The following is a 20,702-nucleotide window of genomic DNA, read 5'->3' as shown; positions in this document are numbered from 1 at the left end:
AGTTATTCAGGTGCAAAACGTGGAATGCTCTTGATTGGCCAAGTCGATCACAGAATTCCATCCAGTTGACCATGTATTTCACTTGACACGAAAGGTGGGAAGACAAGATCTAGACTCAAGACAAAACCCAGAAACTACCGGAACTAAAGATGGCTGCAGACCAGGCCTGACAGAGCGTAACCAGGGAAGATACCCAGCATCTGTTGTCTATGGGTTACAGACTTCAGCCAGTCTTCACATGCGAAGGACTTGCAACCGAGCTCTAAACGTGACACATTTATATAAGATGATGTTAATTTGTCCGATTACATTGATGCTAAAAACATGTTGGCACAGTAACATTTAACATAGTGATGGACTAATGGGCTATGATTGTTTGTCATGTATTCCAGAGATGGGATAAAACTTCAGTCCCCCCATACCTTCATCATACCTTCATCGCCGTTGAAGTACTGTTCACCTTTTATCTACTGTGAGTGGCATGGCATAGAAATGTCCAGAAGCTTGTTTATTATTTATTTCACAGATGGTGAGGACAACAATCTGAACATCAACTCAAATGCACCAGAACACCAGAAATATACAATATGCAGGAAAATGCTCACAGAAATGTTGCTAACAGTACACCCGGCGGAGTTAGAGTGTACAAAATATGAATGTTGTTGAACAAGCGAAGAAGAAACAAGATAATAATTTATGGGAAATGGGCAAAAACCAGATAGCATGTCTGCAAATGTCTTAAGGAGCAATGCAATTAGAAATGAACAAGGTGACAGATGGAGATTAAGAGGCAGGCCACACGTTTGTATCACCAGCCATCTGTCTTCCTCCTCTCTGCCTGAAATTCCTTATATCATTCCTCCTATCATCAAATGTTAATAATACGTTGGTATACAAATACTTTACCCCCTCTCCCAACCCATCCTATTGGTGTGGGTATTTATTTTGGTTTCCTTTTTCTGGGACATGTTTAGTGGGGCATTCATGGAGAGTATCTTGTAACAATGTCCTTGGATAGGCAAGTGCCACCTGTTTTCGTTTTGGATGTAAGCAAGTCCTATATTAGCTTTTCTTTTAGTGACAATACATGTATTTTGGAGTTGTTTTGTAGAAGATGTAGCTCTGGTTTGTGACAGGTCATGGTCTATCCAGAATGATAGATAGCTATGCTTGATAGCATAGCATGTGAGCCTGACACAACAACCTTTTGAAGTTGACGTTTAGAGAGTAACTTTACCATTCTATTGGAAATACAACATTAAGTATAGTGTTTGACATGTTTTTAGTATAGCAAATCAAGTAATGTATTCCTGACATCAAACACAAATATTTGAGTTTTAAACAAATGCTTTTTCACTACATCAGTTGAACCCAAGCCACCTCCATAAAATAGGAGCTAACCAGCTAATTGCTTATAATAAATAAATAAATACAGTGTTTCATTATTTCTTGAATTAGTTAGCTACTTATTATGCTGACATATTTTAACGTAATAAATTAATTTCAATTATGTTAGAACTGCCTTGTTCTGCCCCGAGTCGGTGCAGTATCTATTGAGACAGCTAAGTGTTTTCAGCTTTCCCACATCAGTGTTACAATGTAGCAATTGGTGCTGCTGTGCACATGACACATGGAGGAAGGTGTTGCTGAAAAATATATTTTTATTTAGATAATGCCAATACGCATTTTGGTAAGAATTACTTTCCCATTGGCTAAAAGAGTTTGACAGATGTTCCACCAGATCTTATTTTAATTTGGGAAGATGTGGCTTGGAATTGGGTTAGCGATGGAGGGATTGATAATTGGTTGTCATAAATATGGTAGACTCCACATCATATAAATACATATTGACAAATAAACATTACCCTATACATTAAAAAGTACCCTAATTACAGTGGACTTAGCAGGTCTGGTTATTAAATAGCAACTTATTTATATAATTTTTTAATAGATTAGAGTGTTCACCTCACATTGTTTTGCAACTCATTGTGGACATTGGCAGAAGCAAACTGAAATAAGTGTCGATCAATAGACAGGACATTTTCATAAATCTGAATCAAAGTAAATAATAAAGAACTTGGTACCAATGAGTTTGGCATTAAGCCTAAATACTACTTTGTTCTAGTCGAGGATTGGTCATTTTAACAAGTGTATGCTTGGCAGCATGTTTGAAGGATGCCCTTTTGCAAAACAAGAAACCAATAATGGATTTATATTTACAGTGGATATAAAAAGTCTACACACCCCTGTTAAAATGCCAGGTTTTTGTGATGTAAAAGAATAAGACAAATATAAATCATGTCAGCACTTTTTGCACTCTTAATGTGACCTATATTAGACTCCTACCCAAAAAGACTGAGTGCTGTAATAAAATCAAAAGGTGATTCATCCAAGTATTAGTTTAAGGGTGTGCACACTTATGCAACCAGGTTATTGTGAGTTTTTAATTGTTTCCCCTCAAAGTTTTCAGTTTGTTTTTCAATTGAATTGTTCACTTTATAGTTCACATTAAAGGTGGGAAAAGTTCTGACATTAATAATCTTTGCTCATTCTTTTAATCACAATAACCTGGCATTTTAACAAGGGTGTCTAGACTTTTTATATCCACTGTATATATACTTTAGATTTGTGACCAGAAATTAGTCTGCATAAATGAGAAAGAAAAGTGAAAAAATTATACAAACACAGTTTCTGACATTGAAGATCGAGAATTATTATTAAGAAGTCATGATTTGTATATTCTAATTCCCCCCAAATTAGGAAAACAATAGTTCTCATCACTTCTCAATACCAAGCTCCTACAAGTATAATATTAAGCTCCTACAGGTATAATACCAAGCTCCTACAGGTATAATACCGAGCTCCTACAGGTATAATATTGAGCTCCTACAGGTATAATATTGAGCTTCTACAGGTATAATACCGAGCTCTTACAGGTATTATACCGAGCTCCTACAGGTATAATATTGAGCTCCTATAGGTATAATACCGAGCTCCTACAGGTATAATATTGAGCTCATACAGGTATAATATTGAGCTCCTACAGGTAATATATTGAGCTCCTACAGGTATAATATTGAGCTCCTACGGGTATAATACAGAGCTCCTACAGGTATAATACAGAGCTCCTACAGGTAATATATTGAGCTCCTACAGGTATAATATTGAGCTCCTACAGGTATAATACCGAGCTCCTACAGGTATAATATACAGTATTTGCTAGGGCGTTGTGGTTAGGGATGGTGTGCAGGTGTTTCCGTAACCAACTGTCAGTCTGATGGTTGCAAGTTTTCTCTCTTTGTAACCACTAACCCTAACCTTAGTACTGTGATACCTTACCTTAACCCTAAGTTTACAATTAACGGTAAATGTTTTTAACTTTGAACTGATTACGTTAAGGACCAACATAGTAGTGAAACATTAAGGAGCAACATAATAGCGAGTCATTGGACCAGTAGCACTAGGGATATGTTGATTGCGAATGTAATTGAACTGATTTATGTTCATACCGAATGTTTACAAAATAGCTCTTTCTGAACGTAATTCCTAAGATGTACTGTTGGTATAAAAACATAACTGTAACGTTACTTGTAGGAGGCAGAATGCAGGCACAGGGAGAACAAAGGTCTGATAGAAACAAGGTTACGTAGATTCGGAAACCAAATAATGACAGACAAGATACAAGTTAGGGAAGGAGGTACTTTACAGCAGGCCTGACGTGCCAGGACATGGCAGTGACCCCCTAAATTCTCATCACCAGCCACAGAGCAGACGAGACGGGGGGAGGGGTCCAGTAGGGGTAGCCACCGGGGGCCTCTGACGGTAAACACCACTATCCTCACTGTGGCAGACTGGTTTTCCAAAGCCACCCATTTCATAACTTCACCCTCTCCACCGACATCGTGGTCGCCGATTCGCTTCTTACTTCTGGAAGGGGTTCAGCATGCTCATTGGGTCATCGGCTGACCCCGCATTCATCTCTTCCTTCCCCACACCCTGACGGTTCACCCCACATTTTCACCCCATGTTTTGCTGCCCCCTGCCCTTCTCCTCTGCCTGTACATTGCCTTTTGATCGTGTAAATGGACTTTGCCTGCGCTTCAAACTCCCGCCTCCTGCATATGGATCTTACGTCTAAGCCTTGAGAAAAACATTTCAAGTATACTTTGATAGTAACATACTCACCATGTTTTAAAGCACCAATAGAATACACAGCATGAAACACCTGGCTTTTTAAACTACACAGATAATTGTGTCTTTTTAATGGTCTTTCAAACCCAACAAATATTCCTCAATTGTAGAGAATAATATGAAATTAGTATGGCAGCCCTACATATTTGATGTCACGCTCAGCTTTCAAAGTCCTGTTCGGCTTATGATGAAATCTTCACATTTTCAAATATTTTGAGTCTTTTCATCTGAGATTTCTATTTCTGTTCATCTCCAGTGCTGCTGAAGTCATTCATTGTGAAAGGAAGTTGTAAGGTCTCCATCTCTGGGATATCCACTTTGGTGCAAAGAGGGTTAGAGCAGCCTTCATTTCTAATATGGAAAGAATTGACAATGCTTTGACTGCGCAGGAAAAAAGCAATGATCTTTACTGACTTTTCACAGAAATTGGTTAGTGTGTATAGTGCTAAAATAGAGAGATTTTTGTGGCTGGAAAAGATTAAAGACGGCAAAGAACAAAGAAACTGGTTTGAGAGTAGATGATAATATAAGAGTTATGTGTGTCTAGTGTAGGGTGCTGGACATGGGCACAGAGGTGTTCTAACAAGGTTTGTTTATTCCAGGTGAAACAGGGAACATCCAGGAACATGAGAAGTAGCGTCACACGAAATAATGCGAGACAAGAAACGCTAGGGCAGGAGGAACTAAAACAGCAACATAACGAGGGGGCAAACGAGGCACAGGTGAAAAGACTGTACTAAATACAGGTGAAACCAGTTAACACAAGGGATCCAAAAATAACATAGAAACAGAGAAACTAGAATTGAAATGCATGGAACATAAAAACTTAACAGCCTTTACAGTAATCCCCCACTACCAAAGGCACCAGCTTTTGGAGAAAGGGGAGGGGACACCAAGACGGAAGCTCTACCCCGGATGGGAACCAGGAACGGACTGAGGCTCGTTCTGTTTGGAGGCTCGTTCTGTTAGTTTTTAGGGGTGCTGCTAAGCAGTATGTCAGTATAATCCTTTTGGATCCCTCCCCATTTTATGAACAACATTAATAACTGCCTCCTCCAGAGTAGTGGCAATGCCCATTCCTCATTGGCAAGCATTTCATAAAAGATGAAAGAATGTCACAGAATTCACAAGGGGACACCATCCAAATGGCATGTAATTCCACTCTTTAAGGTTTGGTTAATGGATTTCTGACAGAGATTTCAGCATCCATCCAATCCATAATCCTCTTTGTTCAGGAAAGGGAAGATGACCCCACTCATTATTATCTTTGGGAGAGGAGTGTAGGGACTTCGTGGATTATATAGTTGTTCATTATTTTATGCAGGTGACTGGCTAACAGTTTGTGGCTTGTCGCCAAACTCAAAATATTCTTTTTTGGTATAGAGTACTTTTATCAATTTCTGTGCAAAGAATCTGAATGTTCCCTAGTACTGGAGTGAAACTGGACTTTGATCCATGATTACAATGGCATGGAACTTTCTGTTACTGGAGTAGCAAAATAAATTAACATCAAGTAGATAGTAAAAAAAAAAGAAACAGTTTTAAGTAAATTTTCAGGTTCCTGAATAAGATGCTTCAGAGTATAACAGCAAACACAGGGAGTCTTCTTTTGATGCATATACATCAATGTCAAGCCTGACAAATCTCTCCCAGACTTGACATCCGAGGGTTGAGGCCTTCATTCTTGTGTGTAAAGAACCCAGGGAGATAAATCTTATGTGGTAGTGACCGGAGGCTCATTACTCCGTGACAGCAGGGAGCGAGCTACTGCCAGCAAGAGGAAACAAGTTCTGTCCTGACAGTTGACGTATGCCAGCAGTATGGTTGGCATTTGCTTGAACATGCTGGTCCAACAGGATTGGTCAAAATGTACAATAGCAGTCAAAGGTTTGGACACACTTACCCAATGGGTAAGTGTGTCCAAACTTTCGACTCCTACTATTATTTTATAATTTTACCTCTATTTATACAGTGCATTTGGAAAGTATTCAGAACCCTTCACTTTTTCCTCATTTGTTACGTTACAGCCTTGTTCTAAAAGGGATTACATTGCTTTTATTCCTGATCTATCTACACATATCTCATAATGACCAATGGTTTTGGAAGTTTTTGTGAGTGTACCAAAAAAATGAAAAACATAAATATCACATTTACATAAGTATTCAGATCATTTGCAGTGACACTTGAAGTTGAACTTGACTTCCATTTAATTTTGTGATATCTGATTTGTGATGAAGGTCCAGCCTGAACTCACACTCTAGACAGTCTTCTCGTGCACAAACCCTGTCTGGTTCTTATAATGCTGCACACTCAACTCGAGCGTGATAAGACAAGGCAACCGCATTCAACAAATAACCCCCCAAACCTGGAATTGTGCTGGCCAATTGCACTCCCCTCCACTAGACTGCTGGACTAATCTGTGAGCAGGATTCAAACCTTGGTCTCATAATGATGCAGATAACTGCAATGTGACTTTACCACTGTGCCATTAAGCAGCTCGGGGAAAAAAAAGCTTAGACTGGACTGAGCAGAAGCTGCCCTTCCATGGGGTGTGTGGACCAACAGATCAGAGTTGGCAGAGTACACAGGCTCGGATGTATGCTTTAGCATAGCATGTTTTAATACTTTTGGCACACCACTGTTGTAATAGCTTGTAGGCAGCAGAAAGGATTGGAGAAAGGCATGCTGCATGGCCCTAACTAACCAATGCACTGTGTTTAGAGACAGTCCTGGTCATAATCTACAATCTGGCCTAAGGCTACATATCTTGATACCCTGCTCTTACCAAAGACCTGTCAGTTCTTTGTCCAGATAGGAGCTGTGATTAAGAATTTAGGAGGAAAGAAAATTTCAACGTCCTTAGTAAGATGAAAAAGATAGGGGAACAGGGCAGAGGTTTTGATGATGTAGCTGTGTGTCGCAATGGGATTCAGTGAGGTTGTTTAACTAATGGAATGTGTATTATCTGTTCTATTTAGCTATCGTAATGTCATGTCAGGGAGATTAAAGATGAAACTGGAGTTAACTGTTTTGTATTGGTTGCATATTACACTGCATTGCATGGTGAAGACACTCAAGGACATTTTCATTGAAAGGTTAAAAAAATACTTTTCACACTATAGACAGTATTTCTCTCAGATAAAATCAGTCTTGTTGTGTTCTTTGTCATTGTCATTGCCAGCTGTAGCCTTCAGTGTCTATTGCTATAAGATGTTTTTAAGGATGTCATAAGCTTTCCCTGAGTATGGTTGCAAGCTTTATGAGTGCTGCAGTCTTTAATGAATCTACCCTGTTACCATGCTAGAGCCTACAGTTGTTGCCTTGGTGACCTACTCATATTTAGATGGCCAGTTCCCTGTGCTTCTTAAAAGCTTGTCCTTTGACTAATAAACTAAACTGAAACTCAACTCAACTGAAAAGTGTGTGCCAACTACAGTAATTTGATTATTCATAACAGACCCCTTTGTGTTTTGACTAAAGATAATGGATTTTTTAATTATATTGCTGACAGTACATTTCCTTTCTCCTCTGTTTCCCGCTTTCAGTTGGCAACTTGGGACTCAATTCGTGGATTGAACGGTAGCCTGAAGGAGAGTCGGATTGAGAACGGCATGCAAGGAATTACAGTCAAGGTGGTAACATTACTGGTGAGTGTTCATTGACTACCCACTTGCCACTCTCACAAATTTAAGTTACGTATGTAAGCATTATTTTCAGACTTAAAAGGTGCAACTTAACGCCACCTATTGACAGTGAGTTGTACATGGCTTCGGTAACTCCAATAGGATCTGACATTGTCAATACTAACTACCACCATAATGACCGGTTTGAAGCAGTGTCTCCTCCAACCGTCGATGCTGGAACAATGAACACAGACTTTTGTTTCAAATGGGGTTAATGTTCATGGGCCCTTTCCATAACTTCGGAACACTGAATGAAATAAAGAGCTAAACCAATCAAAACATCATCTGGGCTATATATTGCGTTAGATGCATTGCCATATTTTAGAGACTCATTGATGGCTATCTAGCGAACATGAAACCATAATTGTGCTAGCTAGCACTAGACAGAACAATAATATGCGCACCTCGACCAGTTTGCACAAGGCAAAATCTAGCTAAAAGGCAACATAATTGCTTCTTCTGAGCAATATTCACTTACGCATAAGGTTTAGTCAAACAACCCACCATGCATGTTAAATTTTCTTAACATTTCGCAGATAACACCAGGTTGTTATCCTATACTCGCGTTGCTTCCATATATTTACTTTTCCGGAGAGTTCAGTGTAGGCTACGTGAACCCAAACAAAGCTTTCATTGGCCTTCACCTCACACACCTTCTCAGAAGTACACACCTATGAATGTCCTGGCTTTCTACATTTTACCTGCAACCATGGCAGTGGGAATAGTGTAAGTCCTGACATACTGCCAGAAATGTTTTTTTAACATTTACTGATGGTATGTAATAGTTATTATCTGATATTTTAAATGGAAAATGCTCCATAGGGTACCTTTAAACAAACATAGGGTGGCCAAATCTAGCTACAACTGAATCTTTTCCTCAGTAGAGATTCTCATACCTCTGAACTTTTCTCAATTGTTGTTTGTGAATCTAAGACACGCATTGACCTCAAAATAGGCTGCACTTGCTAAATGGTTTATCCGATATAGATGAAAATACCCAGAAATTAAAGCCGATATTCTGCCCTTTAAACCCATAGTCGTTTCTTCCGAAGTGCTGGAATATAGAGAACAAAGTGTCACAGTCCAAATACTTCCGGAGGTCAATGTGTGTAAGACTATATTCCCACCATAACGTACAGCTCTTCATTAGCTGCTGCTCCACCACTATTTTGCTTTGTCTCTTCACAGTAGATTGACCTGCTCCATATTTATTCTGATAAGTTCTGCTTGGTGCCCTTTTGGCAGTGCAGTTTAATCATGTCATTTTTCCAACCCAATCCAGCAGCTTTCCTCAACTTTGTTTTCCATCCATTCAATTCAGCCCTTCATAGTCTGCTGCAAAGGAGAGCCATTGTACAATTTGAGTGGTTATTTATGCCTGATGAAATTTCCTATCTCAACAGCCCTGGGTGTTAGAGGTCACCACACACTTAGGAAATCCTTATGAAGATGAAGTTTGAGTCAGAAACTTCAGCTGTAATCTTTGTAAAGTCTTCATCCGAAGTCCTTAATTAATGCAGTCTTGCCCAAGATGTAGTCTTTGTGGTTTTTTTTTCTGACACTGCAGAGAACTTCTAGCCTATGTTGACCAATTCTTTCTGTATATTATCATTGAGGTCTGCTAGTGGAGTCAGTATCTCTACTAGAACCTGTAAGTGAAGTGCTTTGTTTAGGGTGCGTTTTGAACATCTTTTTCTCCCTCCATACTGTCAGGGCATTACCCGGTTCATTACTCTCAAGTAATCTGTAAGCACAAGTGAATACATTATCAGCCCAATAATAGGCTACCTTAAATTAGCACCAAAATAAGGCTGCTGTAAATCCTCCTTATCTCTGTATTTCACTTTCATTACACCTGTGTGTTTCATGAGTTTCTTTCTGAAAGCATTCGGTAAACTCAATGACAGGTTAATCAATGAGCTGAGCAGCACACAAGTATCCTAAAAATGTAGACTGGGCCAGGCATGCCCTGACCATGTGAAGTGAGTGCTACTCAGAGCAGAACTGGAACGATATTGAGCGACAGCCTTGTGGCCCTCTTGAATATCACTCCATGCTCCAGTCAAATAGGGCCATATCTGATTACATAGGCTGGATTTATGCACGGAAATGTTATAGTAGCACTGTCAATTTCGTTTGACTCTGACTGTATGTTTTTGTCATATGGTCATTTGGTATATGGTAATTATGGTTATTTTGAACATCTTTGTCATCCAACAGGAGGAACCCTTTGTGATGGTAGCTGAGAACATCCTTGGGCAGCCTAAACGCTACAAAGGGTTCTCTATTGATGTTCTGGATGCACTGGCCAGGCTCCTGGGCTTTAAGTATGAAATCTACCAGGTGGCTGATGGGAAGTACGGCTCCCCTACCTTCAATGGCTCCTGGAATGGCATGATCGGAGAGCTCATTAGTAAGGTATATCACATCTGGATTTTCTTCATTTTGGAGGTTGGTCGATAGTTTGCTGTTGACTGATCTAGTGAAGTGATCTCGCTCAATTGCTGCCGTTCTCTACTCCCTGGGCACCTAGCTGAATGTATCCTTGACACAGTAAAATCCATTGTAGTTTGGACCATCCTAGAAAGATATTCACTGCATGTATTCTTCAGCACGATGGTTCAATATTGTGTCAGATCTGTTATGGCCCAAAATGTTTCTGTCTGAGTGGCCCAACTACAGCCAGGCCAAAGGGTGACAGTCAGGGTTCTCTAGACAAAGCAATCCAACCAGTGATACTCTGCGGACAATATCACTAGATAGACATTAGACTTGTGTTTTATTATGATTTTAAATGGGAGAGTTAGCGTTTTGTCCAACAATCTAGCTTGGATTTGGTCAACCTAATTATACAGTAGTTCAAGGTCAAGTTTTTTACACTCACATAGCAGTCAATACAAACTGAAATCCATTAGTGTTGAGGCATTTTAGTATTTACATTTTACTGGTCACTCAAGGTGTCATAAAAAACACCTGTAACAACAAATATCTTCACATGACCTTCCCAATGCACTGAAAAGAAAATAGCAAATTCTCCCTTTTAATGAAACAATTAAGAACACAAACAACAATATCTGTTATAACACTGTGTCTATGGATTTGAAAATCTACTCAGCGCTAGACACAAACTTCAGGGCATATTGACTATTTTAGACACGTTCACTCTCATGGCTTCGTTATTCCTCTACTATCAGAGCCAGCTGCACACAATGATCAGCTTGGTAGAAATAGACTTGGCTAAATGTTTATGCTACAGTGTATTAATAATATAGAATACAGTGGATATAAAAAGTCTACACACCCCTGTTGAAATGCCAGGTTCTTGTGATGTAAAAGAATGAGAGAAAGATAAATCATGTCAGAACTTTTTCCACCTTTAATGTGACCTATAACATGAACAATTCAACTGAAAAAAAAATGAAATCTTTGAGGGGAAAAAATAAAAAACTCACAATAACCTGTGCACACCCTTAAACGAATACTTTTTTAGATTTTATTACAGCACTCTTTTTGGTAAGGAGTCTATTAGCATGGCACATCTTGACGTGGCAATATTTGTCCATTCATCTTTTCCAAAAGCGCTCCAAATCTGTCAGATTGTGAGGACATCTCCTGTGCACAGCCCTCTTCAGATCACCCCACAGATGTTCAATTGGATTCAGGTCAGGGCTCTGGCTGGGCCATTCCACAACGTTTATCTTCATCTGGTGATGTGGATTTGGATGTGTGCTTTAGGTCGTTGTCGTGCTGAAAGGTGCACTGAATCTTTTGTGCCAAAATTGCCTGGTATTTGGAACTGTTCATAATTCCCTCCACCCTGACTAAGGCCCTGGTTCCAGCTGAAGAAAAACAGCCCCAAAGCATGATGCTGCCACCACCATGCTTCACTGTTGGTATGCTGTTCTTTGGGTGATGTGCAGTGTTGTTTTTGCGCCAAACATAACTTTTGGAATTATGGCCAAAAAGTTCAACCTTGGTTTAATCAGACCATAACACATTTTCCCACATGTTTTTGGGGGATATCTTGCAAACTTCAGCCGGGCTTGAATGTTTTTCTTTGTAAGAAAAGGCTTCCGTTTTGCCACCCTACCCCATAGCCCATTCATATGAAGAATACGGGAGATTGTTGTCACATGTAGCACACTGCCAGTACTTGCCAGAAATTCTTGCAGTTCCTTTAATGTTGCTGTAGGCCTCTTGGAAGCCTCTCTGACCAGTTTTCTTCTCGTCTTTTCATAAATTTTGAAAGGAATGTCCAGTTCTTGGTAATGTCTCTGTTGTACCATATTTTCTCCACTTGATGATGACTGTCATCACTATGTTCCATGGTATATCTAATGCTTTGGAAATTATTTTGTACCCTTCTCACAGAATTAATGTGATTGGTTAATTCTGAACACAGCCACATCCCCAGTTATAAGAGGGTGTGCACATTTATGCAACCAGGATAGTGTAAGGTTGTTATTTTTCAAATTTTCCCCCTCGAAGATTTCAGTTAGTTTTTCAATTGAGTTGTTCACATTATAGGTCACATTAAAAGTGGAAAAGGTTCTGACATGATTTATCTTTGCCTAAATGTTTTACATCACAAAAACCTGGCATTTTAACAGGGGTGTGTAGACTTTTTATATCCACTGTATATACAGCACATTTTCAGATATCTGTACCAATGCACAACATAAGCATCGCATAACAGTTTAGTGGAGTAATAATTAATATCAGTATGTGTGTACCTCATTAGTGACCAGTATAAGATTATCAGGTATCAATTTCTTGATATCCTTGTGATCAAGGCCCTTCTTTGTGATTAATACCAACGGGATCATCCTCCGAGGGACCCCTGGGCTTATCTGCAATGATATATCTAATTGCAAGGCAGAAATACATTTTTATATGCTTGGGCTGAACTTACATTTCTTGAGGCTGTATATTTGTTGGTGTACTTGACCATCACTGGGTTTCGCTCAAGGGATAACTGCAGTAGTCTCTGAACCATCATTTGAGGGGCCTGAGAGCAATGGCACTAATTTTACAATAGATGCGCTAACTGCTGTGCAACTATTTTGGAACTCTGTTATTTCAGATTAGCTTTTACCATGAAGCTTAAAGGGTAAACCCACTACTAAACACTGTTTGGGGTGTTTTTTTTTCATTCTCCCCATAATTTGAAGTGGTTTAGGATGTTTCAGCCATAATTATGCACCACAACAGTATTTTCTATGGGTCAGGAAAGTTAAACCAATAATGTCCCTGGTTGATTGACTCAGTTGTCTGATGTAAAATTTAATAGAGTCATGTTTTGTCGCAATTATTGTGGCCTCTGTGTTTTGCCGAATTCTCTTTCATACTAGTGGGGGCAGATAAGGTTGTTCTCTTTCAAGACAGACTTTAGACAAGTCTCAGCAATGTTCCTATCGTCCACAAAACTAGTTTCCCTTGGCTTTGTAAAGACAACAGCCTGACAGGACAACTATAAATTTCCTCACGCTTCCTCAACTTTCAAAATAGGGGAGGAGAGCTGTTCATACACATTCTAGGGAGATTGCTGGCTATTTGTTCTTTTCGAGTTTGCAAAAAAACTATTCCTTCTAATGATTCCTCATTACAAGATGTGCAGGCCACTGTTATGAATACTGGATATTCTGATTTGTTTTCAACAAGGAAATGTACATGGTCCGTTTCTGCCAGTGAAATGCCAAAATACTTTTATTTGGGTGAAGAAATTCTAATTTCTTATGGCACATACAGTGCATTTGGAAAGTATCCAGACCCATTCACTTTTCCCAGGTTTTTAGATTTTTTGGCAAATTCTTAAAAAAAAGAAAAAATAAGAATTAATCTATTGTTGCTGTTGTAATTATATGTCTGTTAAAGATTTGAAATGAAAATGAAATAAGTTGTGAGTCTATATGGCCTCATGTTGTGTATAATAGAAGTAAGAAGTCACTAGAAATATTATGACACTCCAGTTTCCTGCTCAAAGAGCCAACAAAAAGCCTCAGTAGACTGATTTTTATTACCTTAACTTATTGCCTTGCGACTGTCTTTCAGGAGACCATGAGTACAGCAATAAGAACAGCTCACATTTCTTGGTTTTTACTAGCGTACCATTCTCTCCCTTCTCTCACAGCGAGCAGATATGGCACTATCAGCCATCACCATCACTCCAGAGAGAGAGAGTGTGGTGGATTTCAGCAAGCGCTACCTGGACTACTCTGTGGGAATTCTGATGCGGAAGTCAGAAGATAAGATCAATATCTTCTCTCTCCTGGCGCCCTTTGACCTAGCCGTGTGGGCATGCATCGCAGCCGCCATTCCTGTGGTTGGGGTCATGATCTTCATCCTGAGGAGAGTCCAGTCTGTCCGTGCCCAGAATCCTCCTGCGGGACACCAGGTCGCCTCTGTTTCCACCTCCCTTCAGAGTGCTATCTGGATTGTCTATGGAGCCTTTGTGCAGCAAGGTGGGCTGGGCGCTGTGCTTTAACGATATTATATCCTGCAAAAGTTATACAACAGAAAATATAACACAAAAAATAGATCCATAGATGGCTAGATGTATAGACAGATATATAACCAGGCATACAGTAAAAGATAAAAGTTGGAGGACACCTGAGAATATTGTTTAAAGCTATTTAGTACTTAGGTCACTTCCTTGACACTTCCTTGACAGATGGAAAGGTAGTGAAATGCTGGCTCAGCATCTGGGAAAGTTATTTGGCACCAAAATAAACGCTTTGGACGTGATAAGAAGTCATAGAAGACATTGCCTTGTAATGCATGTTGCAGCTCAGAATCAAATGATCCGGAAACACAACAAGCAGAACAGATTGCAAGAATGGTTTCTTGGCTGCAACACATCATGCAACACAATTTCTTGCAATATTTCACACGGTAAAAGCTTGCACTTCACTGGATTTACTTCTGTCCTTTAGTACCTTAAATACTATTCAGATGCAAATAGAAAGGTTTTTGCATTTTCTACTACATTTTCTGTATTCATCTTATCCATTTCAATTACCTTTAGGGCAACACAGTAAATGTAATTTTTTGTTTTTTGTTTTTACTTATTAAATTTATTAATATTATATAGTGTTTGTTTATTTTTCAGCAAAGAAACACTTATTGTTATTTGAGCAAAATGTTGCACTACATTATTCCTAGAATATTCCCTACATCTAGGGCATACACTGGAACATTTCATCATTGTTCAGATCAGTAGTCAATTACGGTAGGACAAATGCTTACTATTCATTATCTCAATTTCTAATTTCATATGCTCACCGCTTTTAGTGTTTTACCCACTCCAAATTTTCAACCTGAAAAGTGAAACACATGAAATAATCTATTGTGTTGGCAACAAGGCTGTTACATAATACACTATATGGAAAATAAATATATTTTTGCAATGCAAAATGTATGTAGAAATCTTGGCCCATATTGATAGAATAGCATCTTGCAGTTGATGGAGATTTGTGGGAGGCACATCCAGGGCACGAAGCTCCCGTTCCACCACATCCCAAAGATGCTCTATTGGGTTGAGATCTGGTGACTGTGGGGGCCAGCATCAACAAGGCATTTTCGCCCACAGGACTGCCGCATACTGGATGTTTTTCCCTTTTCACACCATTCTTTGTAAACCCTAGAAATGGTTGTGCGTGAAAATCCCAGTAACTGAGCAGATTGTGAAATACTCAGACCGGCCCGTCTGGCACCAACAACCATGCCACGCTCAAAATTGCTTAAATCACCTTTCTTTCCCATTCTGACATTCAGTTTGGAGTCCAGGATATTGTCTTGACCAGGACCACACCCCTAAATGCATTGAAGCAACTGCCATGTGATTGATTGATTAGATAATTGCATTAATGAGAATATGAACAGGTGTTCCTAGTAATCCTTTAGGTGAGTGTAGTCCTGTTTGGAGTAGTGGATAGCGTGCCTGACTATATAACATAAGGTTGCAGGTTTGAAACGCCACCTGGCCGATGCTCCAATATATTTAGACATGCATTTTCAAAATGTATTAAATACATTTTTCTAAATATATTTAAACGGCCAATTTCAAACATTTTGACATATATTTTCCAAATGTGTTTGGAAATATATTTTCCAAATGTGTTTGGAAATATATTTTCCAAATGTATTTAAAAATATATTTAAAATATATTTTTTTTCCATATGGGACTACAAGACAAGTAGCCAATGTGTTCTCATTTCGACCTCAACAAAATACAACATGTTTCATCCAGATTCAAAAAAAATAATAAGAATTTGCAGACTGTGCAATAGGTGTTTAGACTATTTCACTAGCCATTGTATCAGTTCTGAGTCTGGTGTGAATCAATGTTTTTCATTTGTGAATAAATAACCCCTTTAGCTGTTAAACCCCTCACTGGTAAATCCTTAGACAGGCATCTTAGTTCTATTAATGTCTGGAACTAAGATGCCTATTTAAGCCAACCACTTATACTGATTTAGGAGATCTAGAAGTTTTCCACATTATCAGCAAAGCAGCAGCATGTAGATCTCATTGTTCTTAAACACATTGAAAACATGTGGTTTCAATTGTAGAGGACAGGCCGTAAACCCAGGTGAAGGAAAATGATCAGGATGATTTATGTATGGAGGAATATTAGTTAATATTAACTATGTATTGAGAGTTAATTGGACCCAGAGGGGTCCATTTGACATCTACTCTGTTTTTTCAATTTGTTTATTTATTCCAGACCTTTTTATTAACAATGTAAAACAAACTGTTCTCTACTATGCTAGCAGGATAGATCAAATTCCCAAAGTTAAATCTTGTTTAGGTTGGACAAGCAGACAGTTAGTCTTTTTTAGTTCAAATACAGGAGATGATAAGAAACATGATGATTTTCTGATGGTGTTTTGGTGTGTCTGTTGCAGACAATATCATCACTGCTTGGAATGCTGTTGGTCCCATATGCATCCAGGATCCACATAAGGTTTTGTTTTAAATAGGTTGTCTGTTTTTGTGTTCCTAGGTGGTGACTCCATCCTGGGTTCTGTGGCTCTGCGTATCGTTATGGGCAGTTGGTGGCTATTTACCCTCATTGTGTGTTCCTCCTACACAGCCAACCTAGCAGCCTACCTCACTGTGTCCCGCATGGACAATGCTGTGCGGTATGTAATCAGCTGTTATCAACCGTGTTGTACTGTGCATCCTTCAGTGTTTAAGGACAACTCCAAATATGCATATCACATTCCCAACATGTCAGGCACATGTGAAAGCAGCTTGCCAATGCGTTTGAAAGCTAGTTACGCCAAGTTTCCAAATTTTACCCTCTGTGATGTATTTGGGGGTAATAATGATCATTAGGATGGAGTGACTATTGACTTCCTGAGCTCACAGCTAAAGTTTTTGTAAATATTTAATAGATGTTTGGTAATTTGATAACAGGCCACATAGAAGACAAAAATATTATGAACATAGTTAGTTAATATTGTAGGCATTGTGAATTGTTTTGTAAGCTAGCCTAGCTAAAATAACCATAATAACCATCATTTGTTCCACTCGTGTTTGAGGGTGGGAGATTGCTATTCGTCCACAGTTCTCTTTGGAACTGGCATTGGGATATCCACAACAGCCTGTGGCTTCAAAAGGTTATGTTATGTTGATAAATTGCTATCCATTAGCTTGCTCTACAAATCCCTCACGTAGTCTTATGGTATGAAATACTGACTGCACATTTACATTTTGCTGCTTCTCATGCAGTGTTCAGCTCGTTTTTCTTTTATTATTGAACACTATTTGAGTTTTTTAAATGTTCCACTGTTTATTATAACAGTATATTTTCTATTGTTTTTTAATTACTAAGATAATCAAAAACAGAATAATCTATTTCTTTGTGTGTTATTTTTGATGTTTTGTTGTTATGATTTCTGTTATGATTTCCTAGTGCAAGCTACACTGTGTTTTTAACTGGTAAAGGATATTAGTATTAGTCTCACACTGCCATTTCCTCGTTATTGTCTTTGAGTGTTAGTTCTTAAGGCATATTTAAACATGCCAAAAAATTGAAGTTAAAAGGCTGTAGGCATGTAATCTATCTTTTGCGATCCCATAATGTGGGCCAAATTCACATACATTATGATAACAGACCACTCTAATGAGTTTGTTGTCCTCTGTCTAAATTGTATTTGTCAATAAATCTAAACAGTAGCTTTATATAACACATTCATGTCCACGCATCTGGCCTGTTTGCACCAGCCCTTGGGACTCTTGTAACTACCCATCAAGCTCTCAGCTTTTCCACTCTTCAGATTTGTGGAAACACCTTGCAATTTAAATACTTACTGAATATTCTGTGAAAGGTGTTGAAGGTAACCATACATTCACTTTTTACCACCACTAGTACTATTAACAGTACAAGTATTTGGAGCATCAGTTGCAATATATAGGTTTCATCGTTAACAAACTTGACATTCTCCCCTTAATATTTCTCTGTTCCTAATGATTAATGATTTAACTAGATCTCTGCATGGGTATGCAGTTAGGTCTGGAAATAATTGGACACTGACACAAGTTTTGTTATTTTGGCTGTTTACCTAAATATATTCAAGTTACAGTTAAATAATGAATATGGGCATAAAGTGCAGCCTGTCTCACCGTTTAAGTTTGAGGGTATTCATATCCAAATTGGAGGAAGGATTTAGATATTACAGCTCTTTAATATGTAGCCCCCTCCTTTTCAAGGGACCAAAAGAAATTGGACATTTGACTCAAAAGCTGTTTCATGGACAGGTGTGGGCTATTCATTCATTATTTCTTCATCAATTAAGCAGGTGAAAGGTCTGGAGTTGATCCTAGATGTGACATTCACATATTGAAGCTGTTGCTGTGAACCCACAACATGCAGTCAAAGGAGCTCTCAATGCAAGTGAAACAGGCCATCCTTTGGCTGCAAAAAATTATCCATCAGAGAGATACATTAGGAGTAGCCAAATCAACAGTTTGGTACATTCGGATAAAAATAGAACGTACTGGTGAGCTCTGCAACTAAAAAATGCTGTGGTTGTCCACGGAAAACAACAGTGGTGGATGATTGTAGGATCCTTTCTGTGGTAAAGAAAAAACCCTTCACAGCATCCAGCCAAGTGAAGAACACTCTCCGGGAGGTAGGCATATCATTATCCAAGTCTACCATAAAGAGAAGACTTCACAAGACCAAATACAAAGGGTTCATCGCAAGGTGCAAACCATTCATAAGCCTTAAGAATAGAAAGGCCAGATTTGATTTTGAGCCCTTGAAATAAGGGGACTGTGTATGAACATTTTTGTAAGGAAAAAGGTGCAACCTGAGTGTGCATTTGTGAGTAATTCTTTGTATGTATTTGAGTAAATGGGTTTAAAATATTTTCTCAAACTGTGGTTACACAAGGATTTATTTTGTAGGGAGTGGCTTATGTGTTAAGGTTCAGGTTAACGTTGCATGACTTTGAATTTGAATAAATGTTGATGTCCCGATTCCTAGCCAATTAAGACGTGTCTGTGCACAAATGAATGTCTGGACACATGCATGTGTGGAAATGGAAGGAATTATATTTTTTTTTTTTATAGAACTCTTCTCACATTCATACATTGCCACTAATGCATCATGGTTACCAAGGGTTGTTTGTTTGGCAGACAAAACATATAATTTGGCAAGTTGTTAGTCCCGGGCTTTGTTACAATCAAATATGCACTAAGCAAAACATGATTAGTTTACTAATGCTTTAGATAGACCTCACCAAAAGAAACTGTTCCAAGTAAATCCTTAATAATTAGAACCAGAGGTGTCATTAAGTCTGGGCTTCAAGGGCTTCAGCCCCTGTTTTTGCAGAGTAGCTCCGTGTCATTTAATCCAATTCCAAAAATAGATTTCTGGTTTTTGGGGGGAGGATCTGATCAGTTTGCATAACTGTGCACAAAACTGTGTGAAGATGTCTGCTGGTTTTATTAACACAGCTGGGATGGTGTGGACCTCCCACCCCCTCTCTGCTCAGCCCACTTTAATCTATGCAAGTGTAGTCTCTTGCAAGTCTGGTGACGTCCCTGATTAGCACTATAATTTACGAATCAGCGACTTTGCACATAGAAAAGCCCCTTTAGACATGAGCCAGAGTTCACAGTATGTTAGCAGTCTAGCAGGTTTGATTCCTATTTACTGCAACACCCCGGTATCTCAATCCTGGCGCTCCAGCGCTTGGATAAACTCGTCAGACCTTTTGTGAGATAATACCCTGCATCTATATCTACATTACAGCAGTAGCAGAAGAACTTGCATTATCCATCATCAGGAGAGTGTTACATTTACACAGAGGTTATAGCACCAGAACTTGCATTACAGAAAAATGATTTAATGATTAGTAATACACAGATTAATAGAAATAGAATAAAAACATAAGGCTTACAGTGTGGTTAAGTTTAGTCATAGGCGCGTGAAAAGTGTTTTTAACCTTTAAAATTGATTTTATACTCTTCAAACATATCAGAAATGTATTTGGGGCCTAAACCATTCAGTGATTTATAGACTAAAAGCATTACTTTAAAATCTATTCTGTAACTGACTGGAAGCCGAAGTGATGTGCTCTGTTCTCTTGGTCCTGGTTAGCATTCTAGCAGCAGCATTCTGAATGAACTGCAACTTTTTTTCTGTCTTTTTGTGTAGTCCAGTTAAGACACCATTACAGTTGTCAACCCTATAACTTAAATCATGGATGAGCTTCTCTTGGTCTTTTGGGAGACCAAGCCCTTGATTATGGCTATTTTTTTAAGATAATAGAATGCTGTTTTGGTGACTGCTTTGATATGACTGTTGAATGTGA

General features: G+C 38.8%; 1 protein-coding gene across 4 annotated transcripts in view; it reads left to right on the top strand.

The window, feature by feature from the left end:
• grid1a (glutamate receptor, ionotropic, delta 1a) overlaps positions 1 to 20,702 on the top strand; it is a 270,217-nt gene that overhangs the window by 229,769 nt on the left and 19,746 nt on the right. For 3 of the 4 annotated variants that reach the window (XM_020047056.2, XM_010869916.3, XM_020047059.2), the window contains 4 exons: positions 7,737 to 7,838; positions 10,095 to 10,292; positions 14,005 to 14,335; positions 16,880 to 17,018. In XM_020047056.2, the coding sequence (XP_019902615.2) occupies positions 7,737 to 7,838; positions 10,095 to 10,292; positions 14,005 to 14,335; positions 16,880 to 17,018 (770 nt within the window). The remainder of the gene's footprint in view (positions 1 to 7,736; positions 7,839 to 10,094; positions 10,293 to 14,004; positions 14,336 to 16,879; positions 17,019 to 20,702) is intronic. The other variant, XM_020047057.2, reaches the window with a different exon arrangement.

Source organism: Esox lucius, chromosome 6 (assembly GCF_011004845.1).
Source record: "Esox lucius isolate fEsoLuc1 chromosome 6, fEsoLuc1.pri, whole genome shotgun sequence".
In the NCBI taxonomy this organism is placed as follows: Eukaryota; Metazoa; Chordata; class Actinopteri; order Esociformes; family Esocidae; genus Esox; species Esox lucius.
Note: the sequence above shows the minus strand (reverse complement) of the source record. Positions and strands in the feature narration are given on the sequence as shown.